The 16,335-nt window shown below is 39.4% G+C and overlaps 1 protein-coding gene across 1 annotated transcript in view; it reads right to left on the reverse strand.

The window, feature by feature from the left end:
• Positions 1 to 14,373: 14,373 nt before the first annotated feature.
• uncx (UNC homeobox) overlaps positions 14,374 to 16,335 on the reverse strand; it is a 2,649-nt gene continuing 687 nt past the window's right edge. The window contains exons 2-3 of the mRNA XM_086083001.1: positions 16,103 to 16,278; positions 14,374 to 15,390 (exon numbers count right to left, since the gene is read on the reverse strand). Coding sequence (XP_085939127.1) covers positions 14,524 to 15,390; positions 16,103 to 16,278 — 1,043 coding nt within the window. The 3' untranslated portion in view covers positions 14,374 to 14,523. The remainder of the gene's footprint in view (positions 15,391 to 16,102; positions 16,279 to 16,335) is intronic.

The following is a 16,335-nucleotide window of genomic DNA, read 5'->3' on the forward strand; positions in this document are numbered from 1 at the left end:
ATGTGACTTTTTTTGTACAATTCACCTCAGACATTTGTAACAACAAAGACATTTTTGTGAAGACAACAATAATGAAAACTGATTTTAAATCAGTTTTAATGTAAAACTTAATAAGCTTGTGCAAACTATTTCTATTAGTTTAAAAAAAAAAAATCCCACTTTTGTTAACAAAAGTATGCAAACCTAATTTTGTTGTTGTTGTTGTATTAGAACAGATATAACATTTGTGATTAATCCTGAGATTAATTACGTTTAAAAAATTGTAACCGCTCGACCCCCTAACAAAAAAACATTATTAAATTATTTATTACTTTTTTAAGAAAAGATTATTAAAAATTAGGGGCATCGGGCGATTAAAAATTTTAATCGGAATTAATCACGACTCCACTAGTTAACTCACGATAAATCACAAATTTTATATCTTCTAAATGTACCCCGAAAAAAATCAAGTTTTTCATATTCTTGTTAACAAAAATGGAGAATTTTTTTTTAAACTAATAAAAATAGTTCAAATGAATTTTTGACGTCTATAGCTGTCACTGGCAGTGAATGAGTTAAAATGTGATCAGTAGGAACGACCACTGTCAGGCTGTCAGCATCAAAATGTGTAGAGGATGGGGGAGATTGAGGACCCAAATGCAGGGCGCAAAAGCAGCCAGGCAAGGATGTTGTTAAAAAGGGGTTTTAATAAAAAAAATAAAAAAAAATTTAAAAAGGCAAACAAGGTACTTGGCGAAAATAACAAAAACAACAATATCCAAAAACACAAGTCAAAGCAACAAACCAAACAGGAAGCAAGGAAATGATGACAGCAGGACATGGCATGGGTGTGACAGCAACAATGACTCGACAAGGACTGAAAGAAAGCAGGGAACTAAATACACATAGTACGAGACAACGAGAGACACCTGGACAACACCAGGGACCGGGATAACAAGCACAGGAGAACATAATAAAACTTGACGAGACATTGACAAAGGGAGACACACAAGGAAAACATGACCCATAAACGAACCCAAAACACAGACCATGACAATTTATTTTGTCAAATAAACTGCTTTTGAAAGTAATCCGATGGCTCTTGCCGCTAATTAGCAACTAGCCGCTAATGCTGGAGTCGGCGCTGATTGCTGACGACAGGCGCCACATAAAACAGTGTTAGCGTAATTAAGTCGATTTTTTTTTGTGTCCTTATTAGCGATTTGACTTGATTTCAGGGTGACGTCGGTGTCAACATTTTGCGTGACGCTGCAACCACAGCGCCGTGAATAACTGCAAAAATAATGTGGTAAAATTTGTGAAACACTGTTTCAGCCTCCATTGAAGAATGACAAAATGTTGGTCGTAGTGTCACTGAAAACATCAGAACGTTTCTTCAACGGTCAGTTACCCAATAATGACAGGGTGGACAGCAATATCAGGGGCTCAAGCAAAATGTTCAACAGGATATGAAAATAGAATACACATTATCATAAAGAGTTGTTTTATCAACAAAATTATGGTGGACAACAAAACACTGTAAAAACAAAAATGAAAAACAGTCACAGTTATTTAATTGCATTATGTGTTTGTAGCAGTATGTGGGACATGCTAAAAATGCATTCATCTAATAAAAAACCTGTATAAAATGAAAGAAACACATTTTAAAAGGCAAGGCAAGTGTATTTTATACACAAGGTAATTCACTGTGCTTTACACAAGGGAAGACAACATCACAAGTGTCAATAAACACAGCAGTTAACAACATTCATAAGCAAAGTAGAGAAAACCAAAGTATTTTACAAAATGTATTAATAGAATGTACATTGACAATAAGAAAACATAAGACAGCAAACTTTTAAAACATTTAGAGTAAAGATGTTTTCTAAGATAATTAACTCATTCACTGCCATTGACGGCTATAGGCGTAAAAAAAAATCTATTTAACTATTTCTATTGTTTTTTTTCCACTTTTGTTAACAAGAGTATGAAAACCTAGAACAAAAAATAGTGTACATTTCGAACAGATATATAATTTGTGATTAATCGTGAATTAACTAGTGAAGTCATGTGATTAATTACAGCCCTAATTTTTAATCATCTTTTCTTTAATCTTTTTTTAGAGAATAAAATATTTTTTTTAATTAGGGGAGTCAGGTGATTAAAATTTTTAATTGTAATTAATCACATGACTTCACTAGTCATTCACGATTAATCACAAATTTTATATCTGTTCTAAATGTACAATAAGAAAAAACCTAGGTTTTCCTACTCTTGTTAACAAAAGTAGAAAAAAAAACGTTAAACTAATAGAAATAGTTCAAATGAATTAATGGCAGTGAATGAGTTAAAAGAGAAAAACGTTATTTAAAAAATGTTCGAAAGACCCTCATCAAGGGTATGGGGGGGGGGGGGGTGGGAGCAAAGTTTTTAACCTGGATTTAAAAGCATTTACACTTGGGGCTGACTTCACTTCTGTTGGCAGCTTTTTCCATTTGTGTGCAGCATAATAGCTACATGCAGCTTCACCATGTTTACTTCAAACTCTGGATTCAACTAGTTGACCCGAGTCTGCATATCTCAGAGCCCTGCTGGCTTTGTATTCAATCAGCATTTCTTGAATATATTCAGGACCCAAACCAACTTGAGAGCCAGTGTGCAACCTTAAGGACTGAAGTGATATGTTGTACTGGTATGTGTGCAAACGTTCGACCTCTTATAAAAACACATTTCCATTATTTCAATATGATCATTGAGTGATTCTAATGAGGACACCAAAAGGCGCAGTGTACCTGTATTGTATATAACATAATTGAATCCATATTTTTCAACCGGAATGATAAATACGCTGAAGCAATGCCAAAATGAATTTCTGTTTGCAGGTTCCCTTTCTTAATTTGGACATTTTTATCAATCCAGTGTGAGTCTTTACGCGCAAAGCAAAGTATACAATAGCAAAGGTGCGAATGTGTTCGCCGGCATTCATCTCACTCCCGCTCGTTAGTCTATTATGACTCATAGGTGTCATAATTTAATCGTCTTGTTTTCTATTGCCTGCGGATACTTCAGGGGCCAGGAAGCGGCTGTGTAAAATGCAGCCCGGCGCTATTGCACCCCTCTCTCTCTTCTCTTTCTCTCATCTTAATTGGAAACACTAGGGGGTTTGCATCCTTTTCACTTTCACTTGACCTTAGAAGATGAACCGCTGATAAAGATGAGAATCATTATCTGCCCAAGAGAACTCAGGAGGAATCATTTCCTCCTCTCGTGTTCCATTCATTAATTTGCAGAGGAGCTTTAAAGATGTGTGAGCGAGCGAGCTTTTGTCTGCGTGGTCACTTATTGAAATCACAATTCTCTCTAATTGGAAATCACACCCGTTGAGGCATGTGGTGTACAAACACTTATTTATTGGAAATAGTCATCTCTAATATACTGCAAAAATATTATCATCCCACCTGCAACTGCTTCATATTGGATATTGTGCTAATTTATGCTAATTCATAAAGTCTTAACCTTTAATTGGTGCCTGAACCCCGCTATGCTAATTAATATGTTAATGCAAGTGTTTCCAGAATAACATGTTAATACAAGTTAATTATGAGATTGATTGATGTCTACTTACCACAAATGCATACAAAGATGTAATCATTGTGCAAAGTGCATGCATCGCAACGTATCCCGCAATCACAAATCCTATTTCCTCATTCAAATAAATGAGAGGATAAAGAATATATGACTGCAAATACTTCATATATTGCTGTACGGCCATCTTTGTCGTATTAGTTGTTTATATCAATACGCTTGAAGAAGACAGGGGAAATGGCCAAATGGATTTCTTGAAAGTAGCGATGGTTTAAGCAAATGTATGGCAGTGTAATTACTTACTTTGAAAGTTGTCGGTTCCCTTGTCAATAGCAGCTAGATAAGCGTTCCATGCGTCGAAATGTTCCCTCCGCCGGTTCCCCTCACGGCGTCAATAAGGCTTCGGGCTCCTGGGTCGTCCGTCACTGATGGATGTGCTCACACCTGCGAGAGGTAAGCGCCATTGATTGTGTCCTGTTATCACCTTTCATTTGCTTGCTGCCTCTGCACAATAGTTTACTTGTTTGTTTTGTTTTGTTTTGTTTTCCCAGCCTTGCATCACAGGGTTCAACTTTATGCGCCACTATGTTGGGCCACTACCTTCAGACCAGTCACTCCAGTCTCCACAAATGGCCCAAAAGGGATCAAAAGGGATGTTGTTATGATGACGCAAGAAAAAAAATGCAACCAGTGCATGCTTAACTGGATAAAGTTAGCCTCAATTTGCTAGCTTTGGCTAGCCTGATGCCATTACGCTTTTCCGCGCTTCCTCTATAGACAAACCTTTTTTTTATTTAGACTTCAGGCCAGTTGAACACTCACCCTCTTGAGCCATTAAATGAAGAAGTGGACCCAGAGTGGAGTGTCTGCTCCTGTCCCTGAGCTTCATGACAGAAAGTGTACATGTCAGTAGTTAGCAGGGAGCGCTAGGGGATTAAATCATGTGCATGTAATGGTGAGATGTGAGGTCTTGGCCTTGATAGTGTTCCGAAGGTTTGCAATAGCGCTTTAATTGTGAACGTCTTGGACTCCCTCTCGCCTTGCAGCTCTTGTCAGGGCGTTTTTAATTGCAGCCAAAAATGTCTATTAGTCAAGTCTCCCTTAGGCGTGCACTGTATCCATTATGGGGGTCAAATTGTCAACTGCACTGACTGACTGCAGAGCTTCTGTCAATCTATTAAGAAGTTTGTTCTGTTGTAGAATTCCATTCCAAAAATAATTAATGAAGATTAATCTATCTTACTAATGCTTTTTTTATTCAGCTGTGATATTCTCTAACATCTTTAACCTACTATAACACACTAAATTCAGTCATTCAAACAGTATTTTGATGTATTGATGTATTTTTTTTTGTCTTGAGTGGTAAGCAAAAATTGTTTTAGTTTTTTTGCCGAAGCAATAAGGAGCAGTTTGGCAGATAGTGAATAATTCTTAAAAAAAAAAAAAAAGACCAAGTGCTCACGTCAAGCTGTATGTTCCCACACCCAGTTACATTTTCCTGTCAAATTAAGCATAAAAGATAATTACATGTTGTTTAACAAACCAAACAACATTTATGTCGTGATATCATTCTATCATTGATTGCATATTAATTTTAAAACTTGACTTCTAAACATTGAATTAAATTACTTTTTGCCGACTTATTGGAGACTTTTTGGGAGATGTTTGCCCCTCTGCCTCTTTATTTTATTTTTATTTATTTTTTTTTTTAAAGAGCTCAGTATTGTTCATTCGGTAATGTCATCATCATTGCTCTTTTTTTTTCTTTTTTTTATATATATATATTTTTTATTTTTATTTTATTTATTTTTTTGTATGTGGGTGAGTATGCGTATGTGCGTGCGTGCGTGCGTGCGTGCGTGTATTTGTTAGCTCACCAAAAACCTATTAGAAAAAATCCCATACCGTTCACCTCAAGTGCCCCTCTGCCTCTAAACTATAAGTTGCTCAAAACAACCACTGGCTAATTTAAGCACAAACTACCATTATTCCTCTTCTTTATTGGAATCCGTGAGTGTGAGTGGTATAAATAGTGCTTGTGGACAAATATACATTTGTCATTTAAGTTCAATTCCTACCTATTTGTTGCCTAAATGTTGGATTGTAACTTCAAATGTAACTGAATACATTCAGGTAAGTAGTAGTAAATTGAACGGGCAGTCTTGATCAGCTCTTGTTAAGACTTTCCATTCATGTGGACACACGAGACGGCCCGTGGATTTAAGTCTGCTTCTAAAGGAGCAACACGCACACAAATAAATGCAGACAGTCGCGCATGAAGGTCTGAAGACAGTGTTGAACTCATCCCATCTCTGCAACTTTTTCACACTTCACGCCATATTAACCCCCGGGGCAAAGATTCCCCAGGAAGTCGGCCAAAGGAAAATACTTGTCTCTTTCATACAAATCACCAGCAAGTGCTAAGCTCCCAATGACAACATTTACACGGTGCCAGGATTGAGCATGAGGGTGTGTTTCGGTAAATGGCTTATATGCTCCCACTCAATCGCGCAAAACAAATGGCAGGCAATGCTAAGTAGCGGTTTTAACTTTAAATTTTAACTAGCGCCCAACATAATAAAATTCTGATTTCTGATATCAATATAATAACTTATTTTTAATGCATAAACAATAAAGATTACAGGTAGAACATCTGACTGTTTTACAATACTCTGTCCTGTATGTTTTACAAAGCTAGGCCGAACCGTCGTTACATCGGCCCGTCATTGACGGATGGCCAACTATCGGCAAGTGCTTCCGCATTTTTGGTGAGGGCTTTATGACGCGAAGCCTCGTACAAATACACGGGCTGAGAAGGACCAAATGTACTAACACTGATCGACGGACGTAAACCTGCTTCAGTCCGTGCACAGGTTTTGCCCAGCTCTGATTATTTGTTTAAATTTACAACGGAGAGAAAAATCGGCAAATATCAACTTTTTTTGTTTGGGGTTGAATGTCATTATCTTTGTCTTGTTGTTTAAAATATATTCACAAAAAATATGCTGATTTTAAAAGAACTAATATCAGCCAATTAAATCGGTCAGTCTTAACTGTTATTCAAGTGTAAAATGACCGATGTAAAGAAAAAAAAGAAAAATAGCATTACGGGTTTATCTCATCCACAACCATTTTGTTTTCATTCTTATTTTCATTAATGATAGACCGATATGTTTTTTTCAAGGCAAATACTGATACGGATTATTAGTAGTAAAGGAAACCTATAACCAATGTTTCAAGCCGATATTAATTTGCAGTAAAAGAGAAAATATCAGCGTTATATATATATATATATATATATACAAAGCTGGGCCGAACCGTCGTCGTTAGGAAATAATGTAAATGCTATTAATTCGTTCCCAAGCTCCAAAAACAGAAAATTCCTATTTTAATTTCTATTTATGTAAAAAACATGTACACCCTGTACAGTATTTAAAGAATAAATACCTTACCTTTTTGTTGTGGTGTGATGGAAAAAGTGAATGAAAAATGCTATGTTAATTCATGCTTTAGCTCAGTGCTGAGTTGGTCTATTTTACATTGGGCATATTGTTTTGTAGTGGTTCTTGTGCGCTGTTTAACATCAGGCACATTGTTGAACAGCTAAGGAGGGTCCTTGTGCAGTATTTACGGAAGTAGTTACAACGGCACGATAATCTTCCTTAAATCCAACTGTGGTTCGTAGCACTGTATGTTTTTCTTTGCTGCAACTGGCATTGCTGTCTTTGTTTGAACCCATGGCGAAGAAAATTGTCATGGAATATTTTCGCGAATGTATGGCGCACCCCCGGGAGTATTTGCGCTCTGACTGGAAATGAGCAGCGCTTCCCCTCGACTACCGCAACGTGATCATTCGCCTTTTAGGTACCTTTGGCTTTGCTTGCTTTGCTTGGATGTTCGAACTCCGAGGCATTTTTTCTCAGACGTTTTGGTTGAAGTCCGGTTTGTACGAGTTCCGAGACGTCAAAACTCCGAGGTTCCACTGTAAATAGTTCCCTAAAGTTTTCTACTGTAAATAAAGTTTTCCAAAATGTCAACATAATTTCTTAATTTTAAAAAGTGTTTTCTTTTTTTCGCCCTTTATAAAAAAATGTAGGTAGTTCCCAGTGTCAGCATCATCTCTTATAAAGTAAAGTGAAAATGTAAATAAATCCATAAATGAGAAGTTCCTTGTATCTCACTGAGCAACAAATACATGTGAATGTAAGGTAATTGTGGGTTTTCGTCAGGGTTCGTAAAATGTTTCAAAAGATCTTTGCCGACAATAAAAAAAATTCTGAATATGTTCCAAATGTTTTTGCGACAAGTAAAAACGGTGTGTGAACATCTTACGAATATTGATGAAAACCCTAAATGTTGCCACGTTCGCCAGCGTTCACTGCTCAGCGAGATACCAACTTTATTGGCCTTCACATTCGTAAACAGGCCGATATTTGTCAAAGTGCCAAATATTGGCAACCATAATCGGCCTATCCCTAATTTTCATATTGGCCCTTGCAAACACGACTGTACTTCTCGCTGCTTGACACTGTCAAAAATCCTTTGCTAATTGTCCATTTGGAAAACAAGATGCTAAAATCATTGCAATTAGTCCACTTCAAACTTTTAACATCAATGTGTTGTAGTGAAATTGACTCATCAACTAGTTGGTCAACCCTTACTTTTGAGGTGCTTCGTTTTATGAAAATCACACTTTAATTCCCAAAAGTAACACTCAATTACATTCAACGTATTTTCAAACGAACTTTTAAGAAGTCCAACCTAAACCTAATAGATAGGAAAAATTGCTAACCAAGTTCCATTTAGCATCGGTGATGCAAAAGTTTAGTTTAGGTTGCTTCCAGGTGTTAAGTCAAACTGTCACGCTTGGATTGTTCTGATTTCACCCCGCTGTGATAGCGCCGTACTGTCTTATTGATATTTGAGACAACCTGCTTCCTGTCTGAAGCCCACCTGGACGTGGCCAGTCCAAGCGGCTCGCCTCGCTTGATGCTTCTCCTTTTTCATCTCTTCCAGCCTTTTAGCTATTGACCAAATGACAGTTTGATTCTGGCAAAGCTTTCAGGCTGCAGCTCGGGATGTTCTCCAGGGTTCTTTGTGTGTGACTCTGGCAAGCCTGGTGATTCACATCGATCGGACAAAAAAGGGGCGAATGAATTACATCAATGGAGAGCCCAAACTGGGACCTGGAGGTGGGTTGCACTCATTTGTCCTCAGTTTACATTAAATGGAAGAGAAACAATGTTGTATCTTTTCTCTCGTCTCCGCGCTGTAAAGCAGAGTTTTATGAAACACCCTTGACACCATCCTGGTCACCTGAGCAGAAGGTTCTCCTAATTTTGGATCACTTTATTTGGTGTTGGACTTTGAAGAGGTCACATTCCTTGTTGTTTCTGTTTCTTTTTTTTTAAATGCCACCACTGCTGTTTTTAGTCCTTGAACATTCCACATTCACTGTTAGAATGAGGTCACACAATTTACAGTAAGTTCGGGGCCTTTTACCTTTTCCCCCAAGTAGATAATTTAGCTTTTTGTAAAGGTTTATTACCTAACGTTTTCAGTCCGAGTTGCAAGTAGCCCTTTTGATAAAAGTTTATTTTCTAACCCTGATGGATCGAACGGCAGATTACACATCAGCGTTTTCAACTAAATACTGATTAACTGTGTCATTAGTGTGAGCAAACAGGAAGTTTATGACAATAAAGATAGATGCCGAAACAGTGAGTGGATGACATTTGCGTACATGCGCCAGCACAGAACATCCACAGCATCATTTTAACGGTCATACTTTCTTCTTTAAGTTACGAGAACTCACGGCTAAGGAGCACATCTGCATGACGCTTCACCATTGTATGTTTTCTTCCCCGCCTGCTACAAAATGGATTCATAAGCATCAACAAAAATGGTATTGAAAAAAAAAAAGTTAGGCCTTTTTACAATGGCCTTTGACACTTTTTGATTTCTAAGAACATTGGCTTTTAATTGGCTAGATTTACTGTGAACATCCTATTGCCAATAAGCCTGTATTTAGCTTAAGTGAAGCCAATTACAAAGCTAATTGCTGCATATATACAGTTGGTATGTGTTAATTCTATATGCTCACTGTCCAAAAGAGCACAGAGTTATTGATGGGATTCGATGCAAGAGCTATATCAAGAATTCTGCCTTTACAAAGATAATAATGAGATGGTCAACATACAACGCGTGGAGACTATTATTGTGCTTGAATTTTGAAACCTGCTGTCTTTGTTCACTTCTTCAGCTCCATTAAGTAGTCACAATATTTGAAACAGCCCCCAATTAAACTGCATTGTGCATTTTTTTTAAATCCACATTTGCAGAGTTTTCTTCTTCTTTTTTTTTAATCCAACTTCGTGCATGATTTGAGTGATGTAAAGTTTGCATTATGTTTCCACAAGCAGCCCACCGTCGTGCTCTGATGTGCCATGCAAAGTCGCGCGTGTACGCCACTTTTTTTTTTTTTGTGTTTGTGTCTCCTCGCCTCTCGAGCTCTGTCAGGCCGCCAGCTGAAAGACGAGCAAGAGGATAACACGCATAGCAATCACAGCAAGAGTGGAACTCACCGTTTCGTGTGCAAAAATGTCAACTCTTAACGCCCCCCCCTTCCCCCTCCCCTTCTCCACACACACATGGCACTCCCGCAAGTTCTCACCCACTCAACTTGCAGCCTAACTTCCCAATGCAAAGACGCTGAAAGCGAAGTATTTTGCTTTTGTGTTCCTAATGGATCGAAGTTTATGTCCAAAATTGCAGTAGGCTATAGGACCTCTCCCATGACATGTCTTATTGAGAAACGAAGTATGTCATTTTCCTCATGGAGTCCACAATTCCAAGTGTCATTATATTCTGACCTATAATTGTTTGTTTCAAATTGATCATATATTAAATGACTTTTAATTTATTTTAATTTGTTAATTAAGGCTGACACTGACTTTTGATTTTTAAAAGCCCCCTTCCCAGCCCTCACTTAATCTGTATGAGCCACTGAAGTATAGCTGCTGCATGTTAAACCTATATATATATATATATATATATATATATATATATATATATATATATATATATATATATATATATATATATATATATATATATATATATATTATATAATATATATATTTATATATATATATTTATATGTAAAGCCACGGTCTTTATTTTCAATCAGTGTGGATAATTTAGACGAGAATATTATTTGCGCTTTTGCCAACGTGTGCAATAGAACAAAATGAGCTATCCGAATGTTATTCAAGGCATATGCTTTTCACATGTCAGCGTTTGTGAAATTTACATTATTACACTCAGGATATTACCATTCTACCCTTATTAAAGAGAAAAAAACATGCCTTTTTACAAACACATTGTAAATTTAAAAACGTATAAAGGCCTATATTACTAAGATATGTTATAAGTAAACGATTGTGATTTATTATAAAGGGCGGCAAGGGTTAAGCAGAATATGTAATATTTCTTAAAATATTTACATAATTTACCTTTGAACCAAAAATATTTTAGGCTATTAATTGACTATCAATGAGTTGTCTTTGCAGATTCTGCTTATAAATTGTGTCTTTTGCTACTGCATGGCTAAAACACTTGAAAAAAAATCATCAGTGTAGATGGTTAATTTGAGGCTTATCCTAGGTATGTGCGTGAAAGATAAGCATGATTAAATCCAGCGGCGCATTAATGAGAAGGAGGAGTGTGAAATAATCCTAAAAAGACAGAAAAAAGGGGGGTTATGACTCAAGTTGCTGTAGCAGAGGAAGCCAAATGTCAAGTACCATTTTATTTTTATGCAGGATTTTTTTTCTTATATAGGGAGGCAAAAGAGCTTTTCCTTCTGTATGATATGATATGCCCATTTTCTCCATCTTCGACTATTCTGCCGCGAATGACACGTCCTAATGGCCTTAATTAATTTGTCCCCATTAAATAAAACTAACACACACACAGAAAAGTCTATTAGGCTTAATTAAGCCTGATATCCTAAATGCAGGGAATGTGAGGGGGCTGCGGCAGACAAGCCGGGGGTTTTGCTGCGTGTGTGTACCCCCCCTTTGCAACCCCCTGTCTCTACATGATAGTGCAGGGCCAGCTTGCTTGCCGCCTCTGGGCTACCTCTCCTCCTCCTCTGAGAGTTCGAAATGAGAAATGGAAATGGCACAAAAAAGCAGGAGGTGCTAAATTAGCTGCCTGATCTGCACTTATTGCCGCATACCCCCCCCCCCCAATATTACTTTGCCAATGTGTAGCCTATACCCCCTCCTCTCCTCACACCTGCCCTCTTGGCAATCCAGGCTTGCTCGGAGACATAGCATATTTATCAAGCGCGCATTGGTGTATATGTATGAATGGATGCACGATGATCAGTTCAATTGAAAATCAGCGTCTGCGTGACAGGTCGACCTGACACCTCCTCGTAATTAGAGAGAAAAACGACGGCGTCCGGGATGCATAATAGAGGAAAAACAATTTACACTCTTCCCCCCCATAATGATCCCGCCGTTCAAATTGAAAATTTCTGCGGCTATATGGGCCCAAATTGAATTCATAAAGTGTGATTCATGGGCGACACGCCGCTTTTTTTTTTCTCTCTCTCTTTTACACAACGCACAGCCCCATCGATTGATGGTTCTCTTCGAGCATTGCAGGCGTGCAGCTCTCAGGCAAGAAAAAGCTTAACTACTTAAGCAAATCGCTAATTTCACCTTAAGGCCACCAATGTGCAGCCATGCAGCGATACTCCTATTCAGCCTGCTAATGAATTATAGATGAACTGGGCACATGTCCCACATAGCCTCAGAGTGTGCATGGAAAAGTAAATCAAATGCATACGTTCAGTGAAAATTGGAAAATATTGCACAGCTTAAAGAAAAATGCACTTTTTTTCCTTGTCACTATGACTCTTATAAAACTCGATATAAGATCCAACATAAATGGGGGGTGGGGGGTGGGGGGACTTTAAAATATAGTCTCACTTTTGATTCACAACAAATTTGACAATGTGTTCTATGCTATTTGCAATATAGTATAGACCTGCATGTGCTTATAATCCAAATATTTGTTTGCACACCTGCAAACTACAACCACAATAATAAAACACTTCAATATTACTGTAAATCAAAACTGATAATTAATAAAGATTTTTTTAAATCGTACCTAAAATAATTAACTCCACCCAAAAAAAACTCAGTAAAATGAATATAATAAAATGATAATAAGCAGCAAGCACCCTAACCAACACTCAAAAAACTGCATTATCCCCCACATGTTCTCTTTCCTTCCCCCCTAATAAGACATTGTGCAAACAGCTGCAAGGGTGTCAATTTATGTAAATATTTTTATATGCCATGTGATGACTTAAGCCACAGCATATATTTGTTTAATTATTTCACGTACCGATTTGCAAAAATGCATGCACATATGGCTGGATTGGCTGTTTTTTTTGTTTTATTGTTATTATTAGAAATAAAAACATGGCTTCCACGTGTCTTGGGCATGATATTGTGGTCCAATATTGGCAAGAAACCGTGCAGGGGGCGGCGGTGGGGGTAGCTATAGCAGATGTCCCAGATCCCGCTCGGCCTCCCCGGGGAGCGCCTTCCCTATTAGAACAAATGTGTTGTGCCATTGTAAATAGGCACGTTCGGCCCGGCCCGGCCCATTACAGCCCGGCCGTGATCAATAGGCTGATAAGAGCCCGACATGGACGTGAAGGCGACACAACAATGAGCGGATATCATCGAACATCTATCTTCATGTGCACCCCCCACACCCCCTTCTGGTCCACAAGGGGCCCCCTTCTGACACACACACAGACACACACGTAGAGTGTGAGCTCATGAAAATGCCTCCCCACGATCCAATAATGCACACATGCACGCAGCTGCCGAGGCTATTATTTTCCTATTTCAATTTGACACCCAGGCCTTTTCATGCTAATTCTATTATTCCTGGAAGTTTATGTGATTTCATATCGCCACAAATCGGTAATGTATTACCCCCCACCTCACCTCACGCACCACCCCAGCCCCCCTCTTTTTTTTTTTTTTTGCGCTAAAATAAACCGTATTCCCCCCGCAAAGTAGCCACCGGGAAAATAATTACTTTCATATCAAAACTCTGCAGGAGTGCAGCGGCTCCCTTTTGCCTCAGGCTCCTAACCTCATTTCATCTTTTGGAGAGTGTGTATATGTGCGCGGGTGTGTGTATACTTGTATGTCTGCGCGTGTGTGTGCGCGTGTACAGTATGTGTGTTATAAATGAATATATTTGTTAAGGCAATACACAAAATATAGCTAGCATTTCTCCCCAGAAGAAGAAAATCTCACGTGATTTACTGGCCCGACCAAGAAGCCTTGTTGTCGCCTTTAATAAACAAAAATATAACACTAGAACCCCCACCTTCTCCCCCTCAAAAAGAAAGCCCGTGGTTGGCTGGTCCTATCCGAAAGTCCTGTTATCTTCATTTACAAATACCAACATGAAATACAGCATTAAATTGTTACCCCCAGTCTTCTTGTCGCAATTTAATATTAAATATATATATAGACCAAAGTGTGACCAAGAGGAAAAATCCAATAACTCTACTTGAAAATAGCGCAAAAACAATATGACCCCAACCAACCCCAGAAGAAGCTCTTTTGTGATTGGCTGGCTCTACCCGGAAGTCTTGTCGCCATTTAATGTCGCACACGCTTTCGATGTGATTGTATACAATAGATTTATTTAAGAAAAAGCCTCACATGTGTAAATAAATAGTATAGTCGTTTCTTTTCTTTTTTTTTTAACAGCTCTTGAGGGTTTTGTTGTGTTTTTCTGACACGTTTAAAATGATATCTAGACACTCACACTCAAAGGGAGAGGAGAACCTAACGTGGCGAAGTTGAGCTTTGGCCTTAACTTTAAGGTGTTCGTTGTCGTTACCCTCTTGGTTTATTCCGTTTTTTCGTGACAGTTCGGCGGTGGTTCTACTGGACACTCGTCTAAATGTTCTTTTCTGCATTGTGTGCCGTGTTCGTGGCCCAAAGTCCCAGGGCTGCTGGACTCCGACCGGTCCCTGTCCGCTTCCCCCGGGGAGACGCTCCTGCACCCCGAAGAGGCGGCGCACTCGTGAACGCCGGGCGCCTGGTCCCTCCCCGCCAGATCCTCGGAACCGCTGTCAGGGTTCGAAGCCGTTTTTAAGGCCGTCTGGGGCACAATGAATCCGAGCGGCTGCGTGATGGGGTAGAGGAGAAAGTGGCCCTTCCCAATGAGGGGCCGAGAGGCGGGTAAGGCCGCGGAGTTGCGTCTGGGTCTGGAGTCCGACAGGAGGCTTTCCACGCTGAACGGGTTGAGTTTCTGCAAGCCGGAGGTTCGGTTGGTACTGGAGCACAGGCTCGAGCGGTGGTTGGCGTCGGTCGAGTCCAGCTCAGAGCCGCCCGCGTCCTGCTCCAAGTGTCTTTGGTTCTGGCCCAGCGTGTGCAGCGAGTGAGGTGCCGGGTCGCAGACCGGCTTGGTGAGGTCCAAACGCGGGCCGGTGCTGAGCTCACTGTCGGTGACGTGAGACAAGCCGCTGTCGCTGTCCGATCCCGGGGTGTGAAATAGATCCCCGTGCAGGTGCTTGTTCTGGGCCTTGAGCAGGCGGCGCTCCTGCTTCCGTTTCTTCTTCTCCGTGCGGTCCAGTTCTCGCCGGGCGATCTCCTCTGGGTCCATGGGCTCGCCGCTGCAGGTGGTCGGGTGTGCGTTGTGCGCGGGTCGGCCCGGACCCTTCTTGGTGTTCTCTTTCTTCCGCCACTTGGCTCGACGGTTCTGAAACCAGACCTGTATGCATGTAGAGCGAGACAAAGCAGGTGTTTCTTTTTTTAAATTCATATTTTTCCCCAAACAAATCAATTAAACGCAACAATGTTTTAATTAACTAACTGCTCCTGCTGTCTTGTCACATGCTAGGCCCTTTAATTGGACTTTTAATTGGGCAATCTGTGCACGCGCATGAGACACACGACAATACCAGAGGAGCTGTTTAATTTCAGGTTGTGTGTAAATTCATTTCATCCCAACAACATTTAACCATGCATGAAGCATATAGTGATTTTATACATTGTCTAAATGTGCAAAATGACTTTTTTCCCCCTATTTGTTATTATTGCTTCCAGTTACATTAGGCAATTTGCCTACATTGGGGAAATAAATATAATACAAACAAATTGATTAATTAAGGATTTTTGTTTACACTTGAGCAATAACTAATTTATAGCCTATAGTGCACTCTACAGTTTTGCTGTCACAACACGGTTTTTTTGCTTTAAAACAAAGGTAGCCTCTAAGCACTTAATTAAAAACATAACACTAAAAAAACTATATAATTAGTTTTAAACAGCCTGTTGAAACAGGGAAAATCGTATACCCTCGCCTATTCCACAATATTATTTGTTTACCCTTTTAAAAATAAACTAAAAAATAACTTGCAGATTGGAAACCCGGTTTCCAAACGTGACAAAAGGATGAATTAAAAAAAGAAAAGAAGCTATACCTGCACCCTTGACTCAATGAGGTCCAGTCTGAGGGCCAGAGCCTCCCTCATGAACACGTCGGGGTAATGGCTCTCGTTAAACGCCTTCTCCAGCTCCTCCAGCTGCCAGCCGGTGAAATTTGTGCGCGTTCTTCGTCTCTTGCAGCCGGGACTCTCTTTGTCGAGGTCCCCCGAGTCTGCCAGCAGAAGCACAAGCATGCACTTAGGATGTTTTCCTGCATTATTTTTGCGAA

Source organism: Leptonotus elevatus, chromosome 1 (assembly GCF_054856555.1).
Source record: "Leptonotus elevatus isolate MCC_2025b chromosome 1, RoL_Lele_1.0, whole genome shotgun sequence".
NCBI lineage: Eukaryota > Metazoa > Chordata > Actinopteri > Syngnathiformes > Syngnathidae > Leptonotus > Leptonotus elevatus.